Raw genomic sequence first — 19,497 nt, 5'->3', positions numbered from 1 at the left:
AAGCATAAATGAAACTTCAGAGCCTGAAGTACAGTTGACTTAAACTGTGTTGTCATGCTAGCTGCAGTATAGTAGGTAACTAGTTAAATCCGTTTAATGTTTCTATTACAAGTAGGAAACAACACTTCCTAGATTTTAAAAGTAACAATACTCTCAATCCCTAAATTTGACACTTTAAGTAAATTTCCATGATATTGGTATTTGGCCTTTGACATGATCTACTTGTTTCTGGAGTTTAATCTATCTATTAATCTCACAGCACAATAAAAAATAGGACTAGCTCCTGTTGCACAATTGAAGTCTAATGACAGTAGTATCAATTTAGTAATTCCAGTATGGCAAATATGGTCAGGAAAAGAGAAAATCTATGTTCTGCTTACATTAAAGTGAAAGATCTGTGTCTTACATATTTCTAAGACTCTTATTTCCATGGGATAAAAGCATTATTTAGCACAAGATTTTCTAGATCAAATGTAAAAGGATATTGCTAATTTCATAAATTTACAAAAAGAAAAGGAGTACTTGTGGCACCTTAGAGACTAACCAATTTATTTGAGCATGAGCTTTCGTGAGCTACAGCTCACTTCATCGGATGCATACCGTGGAAACTGCAGCAGACTTAATATACACACAGAGAATATGAAACAATACCTCCTCCCACCCCACTGTCCTGCTGGTAATAGCTTATCTAAAGTGATCATCAGGTTGGGCCATTTCCAGCACAAATCCAGGTTTTCTCACCCTTCACCCCCCCACACAAATTCACTCTCCTGCTGGTGATAGCCCATCCAAAGTGACAACTCTTTACACAATGTGCATGATAATCAAGTTGGGCCATTTCCTGCACAAATCCAGGTTCTCTCACCCCCCTCCCAAAAACCACACACACAAACTCACTATCCTGCTGGTAATAGCTCATCCAAAGTGACCACTCTCCCTACAATGTGCATCATAATCAAGGTGGGCCATTTCCAGCACAAATCCAGGTTTTCTCACACACACCCCCACCCCCATACACACACAAACTCACTCTTCTGCTGGTAATAGCTCATCCAAACTGACCACTCTCCAAGTTTAAATCCAAGTTAAACCAGAACATCTGGGGCGGGGGGTAGGAAAAAACAAGGGGAAATAGGCTACCTTGCATAATGACTTAGCCACTCCCAGTCTCTATTTAAGCCTAAATTAATAGTATCCAATTTGCAAATGAATTCCAATTCAGCAGTTTCTCGCTGGAGTCTGGATTTGAAGTTTTTTTGTTTTAAGATAGCGACCTTCATGTCTGTGATTGCGTGACCAGAGAGATTGAAGTGTTCTCCGACTGGTTTATGAATGTTATAATTCTTGACATCTGATTTGTGTCCATTTATTCTTTTACGTAGATACTGTCCAGTTTGACCAATGTAAATGGCAGAGGGGCATTGCTGGCACATGATGGCATATATCATAAACCAGTCGGAGAACACTTCAATCTCTGAATTTGTGTTGGGGGGGTGGAGGGTGAGAAAACCTGGATTTGTGCTGGAAATGGCCCAACCTGATGATCACTTTAGATAAGCTATTACCAGCAGGACAGTGGGGTGGGAGGAGGTATTGTTTCATATTCTCTGTGTGTATATTAAGTCTGCTGCAGTTTCCACGGTATGCATCCGATGAAGTGAGCTGTAGCTCACGAAAGCTCATGCTCAAATAAATTGGTTAGTCTCTGAGGTGCCACAAGTACTCCTTTTCTTTTTGCGAATACAGACTAACACGGCTGTTACTCTGAAACCTTTCATAAATTTAGACACTGCATCTAATCATTACCTCCAATTCATGCTTTATAACATACAAGAAAGTCTATTTTGTGGGGGGGTTGAGGGATGCAATTTCTGTTACATCTTTGAAATACTTCAATTAAACTGATGACAGATGACCAGAGTGTGTCATCCAATACCTTCATCCAGAGTGGAGGATGGGGAGTGTGAAACACCTTTAGCACTATTGTCCCCCTTCCTAACTCTCGGCAAAGAGCTCTCTACTGGGTCAGGTTTGTGTGTTAGAAGGGAGGAAATCTCTTACATGGTCCTTCCTCTGGCCTCACAGAGATTTACCTATGCTACTATCTTATCTGCTCTGTGGAGCCATCTCTGTGGTGGTCAGAGTGCTTGCCTTGTAGGACAGCTTCATAGGAGCCTCACCAATGTAGGGTTAGAGTGGGGGACTCACAGCTAGCACAGAGGCCTCCTGCAGATCTCCATACAAGTTACACATGAGTAATGTTACTCTTGCAGGTAATCTCATTGGCTTACATATTCCAGTCACCTAATTTGTAACAGTAATTTTTAACATGTGGTTTAAAACGAAAGATTGGTCTGAAGTTATAATCCTGGTCTCACTGGTAGGTGTGTCACTTTTTAGGTGCCAACACAGAAGTACAGAGTTTCAACAAAAACAAACAAAGTTTATGATATTACAGAAAGAAAGGTAAGGTTTCAAGTCTTCCTCTAACATATATCTAATTTTGTCTTAAGTCTCCTACATTTATTTTTGCGACAGCTTTCTTACCAAACCTTGTTTAATCACCAATATACATTTTGTTATTAGCAAAATAGATTTTTACAAACCTGTAGAGTATAAAATAGATCTCTCTGTCTCTAGATGCTGCCTACCTTTTAAAGGAAAATGCTATATTGTGCTTATATTTAAAAGGAACACAGTGCAGACAGTTGCAATCCAACAGAAAGATCTTATTTACATGTTAAGTCAAATCTGACAATACTGATATATTGCAGATAAATTTGTGAACAGGTGGCTTTCTCAGCCTCCTCCAAATCAAAGATTACATAGTTTTCATAGCGTCAAAGTTCATCCCCATCATAGAGTTTGATTTTTATTGACAAAGAAACTAACAACAGCATAGCACAGATTCCATCCTAAGCCCTCCCACAGCTTGACTACTCCTAGTGTTCTTTTTTGATTACTCTTTAACTTAGACTGTATTTCTAGGCAACTGCTCCCTTATATTAGGCAGAGAGTTAATAAGCTGTTTGCAGTAGTGAATCAAAGGCATCCCTTGGCATTTCCCAGCAGGATCTATGCAGAATAGCACTGCCAGCCTATCATATGATCTGAGATTTTTCTCTCTTTTCTCTCCATAAATAATGGCCATACTGGGTCAGAGCAGTGATCCGTCTAGCCCTGTATCATGTCTTCTGACTGGGCCGTACCAGATGTTTCAGAGGGAATGAATAAAACAGGGCAATTTCAAATGATCCATCCCGTCATCCACTCCCAGCTTCTGGCAGTTGGAGGTTTAAAGAAACCTGGAGCATGGGGTTGTGCCCCTGATCATCGTGGCTAATAGCCACTGACAGTCCTATTCTCCATGAACTTATCTAATGCTTTTTTGAAACTAGTGATAATTTTGGCCTTCACAGTATCCCATGGCAATGAGTTCCTCAGATTGTCTGCATTGCGTGAGGAAATACTTCTTTTTGTTTGTTTTAAACCTGCTGCCCATTAATTGCATTGGGTGACTCCTTGTTCTTGTGTTATGTGAAGGGGTAAATAACACTTCCTTATTCACTTTCTCCACACCATTCATGATTTTATAGACCTCTGTCATATCCCCCTTAGTTGTTTCTTTTTCTCAGATGGACAGTCCCAGTCTTTTTAAGCTCTCCTTGCATGGAAGCTGTTGCATATCCCTAATCATTTTTGTTGCTCTTCTCTGTACCTTTTCCAATTCTAACATCTTTTTGAGATGGGGTGACCAGAACTGCACACAGTATTCAAGGTGTGGGCATACGCTGGATATATATATATAGTAGCATTATGATATTTTCTGTTTTATTTCTATCATATATATTATGATATTTTCTGTTTTATTGTCTGTTCCTTTCCGAATTGTTCCTAACACTCTGTTAGCTTTTTTGACTGCTGCTTCACATTGAGTTGATGTTTTCAGACAATTATCCACAATGATTCCAAGATCTTTCTTGAGTAGTAACGTCTTTTTTAAACCCTGTAATTTTGTATGTATAGTTGGGATTATGCTTTCCAATGTGCATTATTTTGCATTTATCAACATAGAGTTTATTAGCCATTTTGATGTCCAGTCACCCAGTTTAGTGAGATTCCCTTTGTAACTCTTTGCAGTCTGCTTTGGACTTAACTATCTGGAGTAATTTTGTATCATCTGCAAATTTTGCCACCTCACCGTTCACCCTTTTTTCCAGATCATTTATTAATCTGGTGAGCTGCATCTTACAGGTGTGGTCAGATGTTTGGCTGCGTGTGTATGTTCTTTCTGCGTGCTGTACTGACTCTGGCCAGATAGCCCATACAGCAGGCTCCACTTAAACTGCCCAATAAAACCACAGACTCAGTTCGTAGCGAAGGCGCTTGGTCAGATTTATTGTTAACGAAGCATGTTCCTAATGTCCTGGATCAATGTTTACAGGTACACTAACACATATATGCCCATTGCAGTGGACTAGCTCACTTAATGGCGGGACTTTCCATTATCCCCTAGGCCAGCCAAAGACACTCCCTCCCTCTGAGATACATTTTTATGCACAGATACAAACAAGTTACGTATTACCACTGACGATTTGGGTGCCACCCTCTGATGGATTTAGGTGCCACCCATTACCTTATGCATGTTGGTTCAATCAAAACATCTCTATCCATCATGCTGTCATCCTGACCTTATCTTTAGGATGGGTCAGTGCGTTCCTGTTATCTTTGGGGAATGTGTTTGGTATTGAGGTGTTCTGGTACTACAGTTGTCAGATATACGGTTTTCGACTGGAACGCCTGGTCGAAAAGGGACCCTGGCAGCTTCGATCAGCACCGCTGACCAGGCTGTTAAAAGTCCGGTCGGCAGCACAGTGGGGCTAAGGCAGGTTCCCTGCCTGCCGTGGCTCTGCGCAGCTCCCGGAAGCAACGGCATGTCCCCTCCTGGCCCCTACACATAGGGGCAGCCAGTGAGCTCCACGTGCTGTCCACACCCCAAGCGCTGGCTCTGCAGCTCCCATTGGCCAGGAACCGCGGCCAATGGGAGCTGCAGGGGCAGCACCTGCAGACGGGGCAGTGAGCAGACTCACCTGGCCACGCCTCCACGTAGGAGCCGGAGAGGGGAGATGCCACTGCTTGCGGGAGCTGCTTGAGGCAAGCACCATCTGGAGCCTGCACCCCTGACCACCTCCTGCGCCACAACAGCCTGCCCCAGTCCTGATCCCCCTCCGAACCTCAGTTTCAGCCTGGAGCACCCTCCTGCACCCCAAACCCCTTAGCCCCACCCCAGAGGCCGCACCCCCAGCTGGAGCTCTCACCCTCCCACCCACGCCCTGACCCCCTTCCCGCCTTTCAAACCCCTCAGTCTCAGCCTTGAGCTCCCTCCTACGCCCTAAACCCCTCACCCCCAGCCCAGAGTCTGTACCCTCAGCCAGAGACCGCAGGCCCCCCCCCCCCGTCCACGTCCCTGCCCCACCCCGGAGCCCGCACCCCCAGCCAGAGCCCTCACCCCTTCCCGAAACCCAACCCCCTGAGCCAGCCCGGTGAAAATGAATGAGTGAGTGATGGTGGGGAGAGTGAGGGACAGGGAGGGAGGGATGGAGTGAGCAGGGGTAGGACCTTGGAGAAGGGGCTGGACCTCAGAGGAAGGGTGTGGCGGGGCAGGGGTGATAGATTTTATGTAAGTAGAAACTTGGCAACCCTATTTGGTACCATTTTTCTGGAATTTGTTTGCTTATATATTTGTATGCTTAGCACTACTTAGGAATGTGTGCTTTTGCAATATCAGCCATGTTCTTGCCAGATTCTGTGAGCAGGGACTGCCTCTTGCTCACAATTTAACTTTGCTTTATATTAGCAAGTTTTAACCATTACTTTAGCTCAGGCCTCATACCAAGCCTTTGATACAAGGGCTTATGTTTCAGGCCCTCTGCCTACTACAGCAGAAGGCACTAACCACCTTATAGAACAAGGTCCGTTCACTGCTTAAACTGTTCTTCCATCTACCTTTTAAAATCTTCAGTATTTTATTTAATTCCTCAATCTTATACCTTTATGGGGATGGGGAAGTGTTGTGGAAAATAAAGTGGCAGGAATTGCAGGTATAATCTTATATTGTGCATGCTTTGAGCTTCATGTTTTGAGATACAGAGCAGATGATGAGATCCACAAATCCAGCATTTGTTCTTCCCAGAGTTGTGAATTGTCAGTTCTCTTTTAGATAGCATGCCTTTTATTTCTATAAAGAGTGCTGGATTTAGCCCAACATCGATAGCCAACTGCTCATTCGAAGTTCAACACTGCCCAGATTACAAATAAAAAGCCACTTTTGCATGTGAATTGTAGTGCGTGTCTGTAAACTGTGCAGTAAGTTCTTTGAGGCAAGGATCATGCTTTCCTCTGTTTTGTAGAGGTCTGACTTCTCTGTTTGTGTATTACCAATGACAATGCTGATGCTTAATACATAATAAAAGTGCAAGGAGAAGACCTATAAGGTTGCAAGGGCTTCTGTGGGGGCGCATGTTTTTGTTTTGAGGTTTTTTGTATGATGGATAATTTTGCAAGGCATTTGTTTTAGTTTAGTAGAAGCCCTTACTGGTGATAGGCTCTTTAAAAATCTGAATATCTATGTTCTTAATAATGAAGTTTATACATTTAAACCAAAATAAATATGCTTTAATATCATATTTTTCCAGTGTTTTTGCAGCAATTTTTGTTACAGAGCATCTAAATATTTTGAAGCTCAGATTCCCAAAAGTCCAGTGTGGATGCGAGAAGAAGAAAGGTAATTTGATCAAGTGTTCTTTTTGTTTATTCTCTGTGAGTTCAGGTACAATACAACTAGGTGTACAACTAGATTATACTGAAACTGAAGAAAATCTAAAACTATAAAAGGCTAATGAGGTGTGTGTTATAAAAGTTGTATATATAATCAAGATGGTAATTTTACTGTATTGACATGATTGGCAATATAGATACCAGTTAACAAAATTGTTCAGGGTCTGATCTGGAGAGGTCCTGAGAAACTACTATTCCTATTAACTTCAAAAAGTCCTTCTTAAATTTGGAATAGGCATTTTTATAAAATATACTAAGGATAGGATTAATTCATTTTATCCTATTACAAGAGTTGTTCTAATCTTAACATAGCACTGATACTGGATTTGAAGTCAGGCCTTAAAAATATGCATCAGAAAACAGAATATAGGACTACAACAAAAAGCAGTACTACATCTTGGGCAAAATCCTAGTTTCCATTCTTTTAAACAATAGATATGGAGGAAAAGGCAACATGCATTTTGGAAGGGTGTAATTTTGTCATTTCTCTTGGTAAATTGACTACCTGGGTAAGTAGGGAAATAAGTACTTGAAATTAACCAACCAAACCACTGGATGTCACCATTTCACTGTACAAACACCTGCCTGGAGAAAGGTCATACAAGTTTATCTAACTTGCTCAAAAATATTCTCTAAGATACTGGTTTCCAGAATCTCCTGTATTTACCTCTAGTTCACAATGAGGAAAAAAGCTAAAACTAAATTTTGAGACTGACAAGGTTTGCTAAGAATTTCCTAGACTATAAGCTCTTCAGGACTGGGCCTGTCTGTCATTACTAGCACTCCGTTGATGTTATATAAAAATAATAATTAGATGTAAATCTGTAAAGACTATCTCTGAAACCCTTTCAAGAGCAAAGAATAAAGTTATCTCATTGAAAACCTGCAAATGGAGAATTTTGCATGATACTGCAATATAAATAGTATTTTTGACATGTTATATTCTCATCTTGAGATTTCAGACTTAAAACACTGAGATGAATGGGACAGTTCACATCCATCAGAGCTATTGTTTCTGTGGACTGAAGAAGACAGCACTGCATTGGTTTTCTTTTGGTTCATGTTTAGAAGGTTTCCTTGCAGCCATAGAAGCTAGAAACAATTTTAAAAATAAATATCCAAAGCAGTGGTTCTCAACCAGGGGTTTGTGTACCCTGGGGGTACGCAAAAGTCTTCCAGGGGGGTACATTAACTCATGTAGACATTTACCTAGTTTTACAACAGGCTACATAAAAAGCATGAGTGAAGTCAGTACAAATTAAAATTTCATACAGACAATGACTTGTTTATACTGCTCTATATACTATACACTGAAATGTAAGTGCAATATTTATATTCCAGTTGATTTATTTTATAGTTATATGGGGAAAATGAGAAAGTAAACAATTTTTCAGTAATAGAATGCTGAGACACTTTTGTATTTTTAGTTCTGATTTTGTAAGCAAGTAGTTTTTAAGTGAGGTGAACCTTGGGGGTACACAAGACAAATCAGACTCACTCCTGAAAGGGGTACTGTAGTCTGGAAAGATTGAGAGCCATTCTTGTAGAGCGCTGTTGGTGCTGCAGACAAATAAAAAAGCAAGCTAATTTTAAGTCCCAATAGACATTTTTGGTGGGGAGAAGATCCATTGAACACTTCTTAAATGGGCAAGAATTGTCAGGGTGTCTTTCTAAAAGCAGTATTACATTTTCCTTTTGGTTTATAACAAAAATGTGTTTCTAAATATGCTGGATATATTGACTGCTAAACTTCATTTTAAATCAGCAGTTGGTTAGAATTAGGGCTGTCAATTAATTGCAGTTAAGTCACGCGATTAACTCCAAATAATTAATCACGATTTAAAAAATTAATAGCAAATAATCACACTGTTAAACAATAGAATACCAACTGAAATTTATGAAATATTTTTGATTTTCTACAGTTTCACGTATATCTATTTCAGTTACAACACAGAATACAAAGTGTATGGTGTTCGCTTTATATAATTTTTTATTACAAATATTTGCACTGTAAAAATGATAAACAGAAGAAATAGTATTTTTCAGTTCATCTCATACAAGTACTTTAGTGTAGTTTCTTTATCATGAAAGTGCAACTTACAAATGTAGATTTTGTTACATAACTGCACTCAAAAACAAAACAATGTAAAACTTTAGAGCCTGCGAGTCCACTCAGTCCTACTTCATGTACAGCCAGTCGTTAAGAGAAATAAATTTGTATACATTTACGGGAGATAATGCTGCCCACTTCTTAATTACAATGTCACCTGAAAGTGAGAACAGGCATTCAAATGGCACTGTTGTAGCTGGTGTTGCAAGATATTTATGTGCCAGATGCGCTAAAGATTCATATGCCTCCTCACACTTCAGCTATACTTCCAGAGTACATGCTTCCATGCTGATGATGCTTATTAAAAAAAAATTCATTAATTAAATTTGTGACTGAACTCCTTGGGGGAGAATTGTATGTCTCCTGCTCTATTTTACCCGCATTCTGCTATATATTTCATGTCATAGCGGTCTCGGATGATGACCCAGCACATTGTTCGTTTTAAGAATACTTTCACTGCAAATTTGACAAAATGCGAAGAAGACATCAATGTGAAATTTCTAAAGATAGCTACAGCACTTGACCCAAGATTTAAGAATCTGAAGTGCCTTCTAAAATCTGAGAGGGACGAGGTATGGAGCATGCTTTCAGAAGTCTTAAAAGATCAACACTCTGATGCGGAAACTGCAGAACCCAATCCACCAAAAAACAAAATCAACCTTGTGCTGGTGGCATGTGACTCATGATGATGAAAATGAACATGTGTTGGTCTACACCGCTTTGGATGGTTATCAAGCAGAACCTGTTATCAGCATGGACGCATATCCCCTGGAATGGTAGTTGAAGCATGAAGGGGCATATGAATCTTTAGTGTGTCCAGGATGTAAATATCTTGCAACACTAGCTCCAATAGTGCCATGCAAACTCCTGTTCTCACTTTCAAGTGACATTGCAATTAAGAAGCAGGCAGCGTTATCTTCTGCAAATGTAAACAAACTTGTTTGTCTGAGTGATTGGCCGAACCAGAAGTAGGACTGAGTGGACTTGTAGGCTGTAAAGTTTTACATTGTTTTATTTTTGAATGAAGGTTTTTTTTGTCCATAATTCTACATTTGTAAGTTCAACTTTCAAGATAAAGAGATTGCACTACAGTACTTATATTAGGTGAATTGAAAAATACTATTTCTTTCTTTTACAGTGCAAATATCTGGAATCAAAAATAAAGTGAGCACTGTACACTTTGTATTCTGTGTTGTAATTGAAATCAATATATTTGAAAATGTAGAAAACACCCAAAAATATTTAAATAAATGGTATTTTATCATTGTTTAACAGTGTGATTAATTGCAATTAATTTTTTTAATCACTTGACAGCCCTACTTAGAATATAAGATGGTTTAAAAATGAGGTTTGGGGAGGAGGGGGGGGTATCATAAAAACTTCCCCGAATCATGATTATGGAAATCCTATTCAAAATTGCTCATGATAGGTTCCTGCAAACACTTACATGAGTAGTTGTTCGTGTGTGTATGTAGCCCTCTGAGTTCTGTGGGACTGTTCAGAAGAATAAATGTTTGCAGGGTTCAGTCCTAAGGCTGTATATAAAAGCTCCAGTTGTTCATTTTTCAGTATCAGTTATTCGAAAACTGTTCCAAAAATTTGTTAGTCTCTAAGGTGCCACAAGTACTCCTTTTCTTGTTCCAAAAAGATGTTTCAAAAATATCTGTTACTGTGTCACCTTTGAAATTCCTGTTTATTAAATCCTTCATCTTTTTATCTTTTTGGCAGACCACCAGACATAGAACTGCTGAAGGAGGGGCAAAGGTACAGCTGAATCAATGATTCTTACATTTAATGTATTCACAGTTGAAAAGGGAAGCCTTTGATTTCCTGTTTTGCTGCAATATATAATGTACCAGTGTTGCAGACCACATAAAGGATATTTGCCTTGTTTAGCTTTTTCCTTTGTGATGCTAAAAAGAGTATTTGATCTGTATGATTTAGTGTACAGCTGCTCGTAGCCTGTAACTCTTAATTGAAGCTGTTGAAACCTGACACAAACGCCGTGTTTGTACTCTGCATATTTTGTACCATCGATGCTTTATAAACTAAATGGTACCAATTATATGTGTTGAAAGCTTCTGTGAGTCTTAATATAAAACATTTATGTCTGCAAAATATAAGTCCTACCACTCTTTATTTACTTCCCCCTCTTTGTCAGTTCTGTAAATTGTGATTTTTTTTTCATGTTTTCCTCTACAGCATTTGGCCATTAGGGGGCAAACACGCATACTCCTGCAAAAACAAGTAATCTATTATCCACTTGTTTTTAATCAGTATACTGTATTTTATTCATATAATGGAAAAATGTGGCTTAAGCTGCTGGTGTTCACTCTAGATTTTTCAGGTGGTAAAATCTGGCAGCATAAGTCTGACCTTATGCTCTTTTTTCTTCTAAATTTTGTCAAAGCAAATATATATATTTTTTCTTTTTCTCTCTACCCCTCATTTGCAACATAAGATGTCTGCTGTATGGTGTCTGCAGTCGTCATCCTGATTACTAAACACTAAAACTCTTTAAATTTGAAAAAATTTTCTTAGAAAACAAATCGTATTTAGATCCCTTAGTAAGGGTCTAATTCTTAATGTTAAATAAAATAATACACCTTTGCTAGAACAAAATTATTTGTTCATTCTTAAAATCTATGCTATTCAAAATCATCTAGTTTGCAAATGCTACTATAACTGAAGTCTGTCCTGTATTTTAATGATAGTCTATTTCTTCTGTTACAGTGGCCAGTCTGGGGAAGAAGTAAAACTGCATCATGAAGTCATTAAAGTCTCAGATATTGAAAATCCTAAACCATCAGCAAGCCAGTGTGACTCTGGTTCCCATGGCACATACAATGACAGCAGCAGTGATACTGAACAAGAATTTGTTTCCTCTATTCTACCAGGAAATCGATCAAATGCAACCAGTCTGGTGCAACCATTGCACAAAAAAAGTATACTCAAAAAGAAGCCTGTTCAGAATAAAAACTCCACGCATAGAGATAGAGACCATAGAGTGATAAATATCACTGAACAATTAAGTGAGTGCAAATTAGATAACCAGGAAAAAAAGAGTTCTTGTTCTGTTACTGGCATTTCTTCAGACACTATTATGTCAGAAAACTTAAAAAATCCAGAAAACTGTGAAAGTAGGTGTAATGGTTCACAAGTAGTTTTGCTAGGTGTAAGCAAAAAGGGGGCAGAACAACTGAAAAAAATACTTGCTAAATCAAAGCAGCATATCAAACCTGAATTGAATGCACCAGTTGATTCCCTTACTGCTACACGTAATGTCTTAGATGTGCTTAAGCAGACTTTTATTGAATGGAGGACTGAAGAAACTTTCAAGTTTCTCTGTGGTTCCAGCTATGCTACTGTACACTTACCAGAACACACATCAGCTGTTAACTGTGAGAAAGAAGAACTTGATGAGGATGACTTAAAAACAGCAGATGACCTTAATGACGCTGCTGCTGCTACAAAGGAATCTAAAAACAGTTTGAACCAGTCTTTGCCTTTTGGGGGCACAGATGCAACGGTTAAACCTTTGCCTAGCTATGAAAAGCTAAAAGAAGAAACAGAACTATTAGGACTAAGAGTAAAGGAATTCTATAAAGGAAAATGTCTCTTGGCTGAAGAAGCAACAACACAGGTGGAAGGAGCGGAGCATCCTAGCAATGTTAAAGTAAGTATCTTGAAAAACTGGACTGTTTAGTTCTGTATGTTTATACAGTGCTTAATTCAATGGGGCATGTCATGAGATGTCACCGGCGTGGTGCTCTGCTCTGTTCAATTATGATAACAGTCGGCTGCATGTGTGTGTTCCCTCTGTGTGCTGCCCCAGCTCTGCAGATAGCTGACACAGCAGACCCCAAGAGAACCCCCAATGACCACAGAGTCCGATAAGGTTTATTGTCAAACGAAGCACAGTAATAGTTTCCCGCAGACCCTACAGGACGTACTACGAATATGTGCCCCCTGACAATGGATCAGCTCAGTCAGTGTCTGGATACTCCACTGCCCTCTAGGCCAGACAAAGACAGCCCCTCAGGGGTGCATTCTTATACACAGGTACAAACAAGTTACACATCACTCCTGAAGTATTAAGGTACAACACCTCTAAGTGTTAGGGTGCTGCTTCTCACCTTGTACATGTTGGTTCGAACAAAACAACTATCCATCATATTATCCTTTTTACCCTATCTTTAGGCTGGGTCAGCATGTTCTGTGTGGAATGTTTTAGTACTGGACAGGGTGGAGTTGATTTAAATCATGATTTAAATCAATTTGATTTAAATCACTAGTCAAGAAGACTCTATTTAATCATGGTTTTCTACATAAAAGTGCATTCTTGTTGGTTGTTATAACCTTAGTGCATATTCTTCACAACTCAGAGATAGGTGTAAGTTTCATTTTTAGAAGGTACACACTATACATTTTTAAAGTGATTTATTTTGAAAACTTTTCAGATTAGTTTTGCAGCTATATCAAAAAATGAATACTAGTATGGTTATTTCATTGACCAAAAGTAATTGAAGCAGATATTTATGAAGTCACTGGGAGGTGAACTATCTCCAATTCAACAGGTTAATCATTAATATTTGGAGGATTTTCTTGCCATGCTGTATTACAGGGGTGGCCAACCTGAGCCTGAGAAGGAGCCAGAATTTAGCAGTGTACATTGCCAAAGAGCCACAGTAATATGTCAGCAGCCTCCCATCCGCTCCTCCCCTCCAGCCCCAAGTGCCTCCTGTGCATCGGCAGCCCTGCCAATCAGCACCTTCCTCTCCCTCCCTACGCCTCCCGCCCACCGCAGTCAGCTGTTTTGCAGTGCACAGGAGGCTCTGGTGGGGAGGAGCGAGGGCATGGCAGGTTTGGGGGAAGGGGAAGGGGTGGAGTGGTGGCAGGACCTGGGACAGAGCAGCGGGTTGAGCAGTGAGCACCCCACAGCACATGGGAAAGTTAGCATCTGTAGCTCCAGCCTCGCAGTCATCGCCAATGCAAGGAGCCGCATATTAACCTCTGAAGAGCCACATGCGGCTCCGGAGCCACAGGTTAGCCACCCCGGTGTATTAGGAGGAGAACGTCACCAGACAGACATTTAAATTGTTTTATTTAACTAAAACAACGTTAAGTATTCTGGATTTTTTTCTTCAACAGCAAACGTACAATATTTTAACAAAACAAGCATATGTCCCTCGATTCTCACATTTATCTCAGACTTCTTCTTGTCCAGATCTGTTCCACCCCCAACAATCTTCTATTCATTGAACTTTTTGAAACTTTGCACTTTTAGAGAGAGGTAAGGGATTGACTCTGTGTACACAAATTTGCGGAGGGACAATAGAGTTGAGGTCTGTTATTTCTCACCTCTATATATTATTTATTCATTTAAAAACATTTTTGTTGTTAACAAGCATGTTACCTCTGGAGACACAAATCCATAGTTTGAGAACTGCAAAACTAAGCATCTCTGATGGTATCTTCTAAACTGAGCACTGAGTCCCATTGGGTAGATAGAAAGATTAACCTAAATAATCTATACAGAAGCCTGTGGATCCCCATAAGATTGGGTCCCTAATCCATGAACTATTGGAACTCATTTACAAAACTTTTCTTAAACATTACACGAATATATCGTCTCATACTATAGAATTAGAATTTATAGTCCCTATTCCATGATAAGATCTCTTTGAGCTATAATGTATCTTTATCTTTAGATAGGTTTTTTTTTCCTCAAAAAGCATTTTGTCAAAAAAATCTAATTTTTTTTTTTTTTTTAAATCGTTGATTTTTATCCACCCTGGTACCGGAATGTTCTGGTACCATCCTGGCACATGTTTATCTTACTACTGCTTAATACCTTTTAGGTATGTGTATAGGTGCAACATCAGCCCTCTCCTTTCCAGACTCTGAGCAGGACCTGCCTCTTGCTCACAGTTTAACTTTGCTTTATGTCAACAAAATCTTGACCTTTACTTTAGTTCAGGCCTTAGGCCTTGTACCGGGCCTCTGATACCAGGGTTTATGTTTCAGGACCTCATCTTACTACAGGGCACTGACCTATATGGCCTTTAGGTACTACCACAATATAAATGTTGATGATAATCTAATAGTAAAATTTCAGCATTGTCACCTTCTGTATGTCACTCTGAAGCTAGAATGTCTGAGACCATGTGATTAGAGAGACAAGATGGGTGAGGTAATATCTTTTATTGGACCAACTTCTGTTGGTGTGAGAGACAAGCTTTTAGCCACACAGAGCTCTTCTTCAGGTCTGGGAAAGGTACTTCAAGGGTCACAATTAATTCCAAGGTGGAACAGATCATTTGGCATAGGTAGTTAGCACATATCCTGAAGGATCATTCAAGGTAGAGTGGCCCATTAAAACCTCTTCAGTCATAGGACAAAAAGCAGGGGTTTGTGTGTTACAGATTGATGTAATAAGCCATAAATCCAGTGTCTCCGCTGAATCCATGGTTTTTAGTGTCTAGCAGAGTTATGAATTTAACCTCCTAGGCTCATTAGTGTGAAGCAATGGAAACAGCTACAAGCATGGCTGAGAGCTCTTTTTCTCTACAGTATCACCAGTCCCAGTCATCACTGGGATTTGCAGTCTGTTGTCATATGTACTGGTAAATAGAGGCACATGACTTCACAATTTACACCTGTGCAGCAGAATGGCTTTCAGCTAGTAATAATAATTAAGGATGGTCAGGTCCTGAGCAATTACCTAGGTTTTGGCTAGCTAATGTAATGAATTCTCATGTTCAGTTTCAACAGCTTGTTAAGCTATAGAATGTCATGGACTAATCAGCTCTTTTAGTGTGCTTTAACTTGGTATAAAGCACAGAAAGGAAGCATTGCTAAGCTGAACTAATGTAAGAATGTTAAAGGTTAAATTAATGCTATCTGGCCATTGTGCAGATGCATAGAGGAAAGACAGGATGGAAGGAGTCTTTTCTTCCACCCAGCCTCTAGGGCTTCTGCACGAGGGCCAAACACAACCAACATCCCTGCTCAGAGAGTACTGGAGTGACTGCTTCCCTTGGAATCACAGAGACTTCCTAGTCTTTCAGATTTCAAAAATTGCAAGGAATCATAGAGCTTTGGGAACTTTTTCACTTTCTAGGCATTAAGTCATCATGTCACAGAGCTTTGCATCTCTTCCTGTCTGTCTGCTGGTAGGAGGATTTATAGACACGAAGAGATGCAAAACTGTATGAGGTTTCACCTCTTCCAAGACCAGTAGGCTATCTCTAAGCATCCAGTTCCTTCCGTCTCCATCGTATGGAGACAGTACTCTGGCTGATTAGACTCAGCTACACATTTTGTGTTGGTGTATGTAGTTCTGGGTTTCTTTGAGTTTTAGGAAGTTGTCAATATGAGAAGGAGTAATTTTGCAAATGCTTCTTTTTATTAAATAAAGTAACTGTAGTGTGCTTAAAATGAAAGAAGAGGTTATCTGGGCTCAGGCAGTATCACATAAGACTCCCCCTGAAAAGTTGTCATTAGTTTTTATAAGACATCCTCCATAATGGCTTCTGAAGAAAGGGAAAAAATAGATTAGTAATATAGGTAGGACTGGCTTGACGTGGGAATCCCAACAAATAAGCAAATTGTAATTAAGGCCCAATTTAAATAACAGTTCAGTCCTTCAGGAGCTCATACAGTTCCTAACCAGTCCTGTTCAACTCCAACTTCCACTATCCTGAAGCCAGATCACTATTTCTAAAATCTAGCCTTTAGGTTTTTAATATTCTTTCCTTTCATATATGTAAATACTTATTGCACTTGTGTCATTTTTTTCTGTTCAGAAACAGTAACATTTAACCATGCGGAAGACAATCCATAATTGGCCACAATATTGCTTTCATGTATTGACTTTAAAAAATTCAAAAAATTGACTTTACAATTCAAATGTCTACCATGTTTTCATTATTGTTTTTGTATTGTATTATAGGATGACCAGCAGGGTGATCCCATCCTCCCACTCGTAGATTCTCATGCCCAAATGCAGATTCGAAAGCAGATTGTACTTGAAAAATTGAGGAAAGCGTAAGTATCCCTTCTTTCTCTTTGAGTGCTTATGACTAAATTAAGTCTCCAACCCAAATTAGCTCAGAATGTGACTGCCCTCTCATTAATCAGTGCCACGTATATTGAGCACATTACACAAGTGCTCTGCAATCTCCATTTGCTGCCTATTAAATTCCATCCAGAAATTAAAATATAACATAAAACCATAAATTCTTTAATGAGCTGGGATTTAGTCGCTTGAGGTATTGTCTCTTTGTGTGTGATACAGCTGTAGTTGTTGTTAGTGGACGTGCTCAATCTGTCAACCTCCTGGATCATAAAGGAAGGGCCTGCTGGCAGGACATCTTACAAGAGGAACTTGCCCCTTTCTTTGGTGTGTCAGAGCCCATGTTTGGTAAGCTTCTGCTCATGTTGTAAAGCTCATTATCCTCCCCCCGCAGAGCGGAGAGGAAGTTGTCACAGAATTGTGGGAGGAGTTAGTGTATATAACTATGGAATACATTCCACTGCAGTATATGTATTTGATGGATTTTAATGTTTGTTACTGTAAATATGCATGGATCTTAAATAAGGGATAAGTGCTTTCAAGAAGTCAAAATGATCTTGTTGTCTAGATGGAAAACTAACTTCTTTTCCTTGTTTAAAAGAGTTTTCTGATAGACTTTAAAATATGAAGTATTGCGAATAACGTTAACACACTAACTTTAAAGTTGGACTGGAAAATTTTTGCTCGAAATTATAAACGGAACTGTTTGGGGCAGGAAAAGTATCATTACGTCTTGTACAGTATCAAGCATATTGTCACTAAACAGATAAGGCCACATATACACAGAAGAAAGCATAGTTTTGAAAACTGTTAAATAGTTCCAGCAAAGTTCTCACTGAATCGGTTTCTTATACAGATGGCTGATGTGATGAGGCTCGTGTGATTTTTTTTTTTCCCCCCATGCTTTGTCCCTGCCTCAATTAGGTGTAGGCGGCCAAACTACATTAAAGCCTGTCTAAACTGAATTTTAAAAGTTTCCAAACACTGTTCCCTTCTCATTGTAGATAGGGCCTTTGTGCACTAAAGAAAAAAGCATGTGGCACTAAAAATGGCTAAACCAGCAATGGCTAAACCAGTGCTAACCCACAGTGCAGACAAGAAACAGTTGAAGGACCATGAATAACAACTTAGTCTAAAACATTATTATTTTTAAATGGCTATGGCTTGTCTGTGTTGCCTAGGCTACCTTGGCATGATCCCCTTCCCCCCCCCCTTTTATTTAAAGTTCTATTAGCATTTCTTTTCAGAACTGTGTTGTAACAAAATTGATTATTATTAAACAGAGATCCTAAGAAAACTTGCCAGTATTTCTGCCAGAGTGAATGTTATCACAGCTACCAAGAACATGGTTTGAAATAGTATTATTATACACCTCTGCCCCAATATAATGCTGTCCTGAGGAGCCAGAATATCTTACCGTGTTATAGGTGAAACCTATATCGAACTTTCTTTGATCCATCAGAGCGCCACTTTACCGCGTTATATCCGAATTCGTGTTATATCGGGTGTGACAGGATCGGGCCAGATGGCTACAGAAGAGTGATAGAAGGCAGATATATTAGTCCCAGGTTAAGTAGGTCCCTTTTCCCTGGGTAAGGTAACAGGGAAGGTTCCAGAACAATCAAAGGAACCTTCTGGAAACAATTAAGACAGGCTGATTAGAACACTTGCAGCCAATTAAGAAGCTGCTAGAATCAATGAAGGCAGGCTAATCAGGGCACCTGCGTTTAAAAAGGAGCTCACTTCAGCTTGTGGCGCATGTGTGAGGAGCTGGGAGCAAGAGGCGCTAGGAGCTGAGAGTGAGAACGTGGACTGTTGGAGGACTGAGGAGTACAAGCATTATCAGCAACGAGGAAGAAGGTCCTATGGTGAGGATAAAGAAGGTGTTGGGAGGAGGCCATGGGGAAGTAGCCTAGGGAGTTGTAGCTGTCCCACAGCTGTTCCAGGAGGCACTCTAGACAGCTGGAACCCGGAGTAGAAGGTAGGCCCGGGTTCCCCCCAAACCTCCCAATTCTGGTCAGACACAGGAGGAGTTGACCTGGACTGTGGGTTCATGAAAATGGCCAAACTGAGGGCTGCCGTGAAGCTCTAAGGCGAGCAAATCCGCCAATAAGTGCAAGACCCACCAAGGTAGAGGAGGAACTTTGTTACACGGGGTAGAGGTGTATTATAAAGTCATGTTCTCATTCTCTCATAAATTTATCACATCTGTCACTTATGCTGAACCTTCTTTTACTTCTAGGATGAATTTGATTTGTACCGTCTTTGTGCTCTGTATGTGTGTGTGACATGGGCTCTCAGCTCCTACTATACCTATATATATACCTATGTAATGTTCTATAACTCGGTTGTGTAGTTTCCTCTGACGACTACTTTTGAACCCAAATAAAATTATGAGGGTAGGAACATTACTCACTTAACAACTAAATCAATTAAACAGCTATGAGCTGGGTGCAAACTTTTAAGGGGAGTA

The 19,497-nt window shown here is 39.8% G+C and overlaps 1 protein-coding gene across 3 annotated transcripts in view; it reads left to right on the top strand.

The window, feature by feature from the left end:
* The window catches only part of RPAP2 (RNA polymerase II associated protein 2), a 70,322-nt gene that overhangs the window by 6,159 nt on the left and 44,666 nt on the right, over window positions 1–19,497 (top strand). For all 3 annotated transcript variants that reach the window (XM_048861637.2, XM_048861636.2, XM_048861635.2), the window contains exons 5-9: window positions 2,401–2,466; window positions 6,696–6,784; window positions 10,676–10,711; window positions 11,681–12,623; window positions 16,902–16,996. In XM_048861637.2, coding sequence (XP_048717594.2) covers window positions 2,401–2,466; window positions 6,696–6,784; window positions 10,676–10,711; window positions 11,681–12,623; window positions 16,902–16,996 — 1,229 coding nt within the window. The remainder of the gene's footprint in view (window positions 1–2,400; window positions 2,467–6,695; window positions 6,785–10,675; window positions 10,712–11,680; window positions 12,624–16,901; window positions 16,997–19,497) is intronic.

The sequence above is a fragment of the Caretta caretta genome, chromosome 8, assembly GCF_965140235.1.
Source record: "Caretta caretta isolate rCarCar2 chromosome 8, rCarCar1.hap1, whole genome shotgun sequence".
Lineage (NCBI taxonomy): Eukaryota > Metazoa > Chordata > Testudines > Cheloniidae > Caretta > Caretta caretta.
The sequence above is the reverse complement of the archived record's forward strand: the minus strand, read 5'-3'. Positions and strand labels throughout refer to the sequence as shown.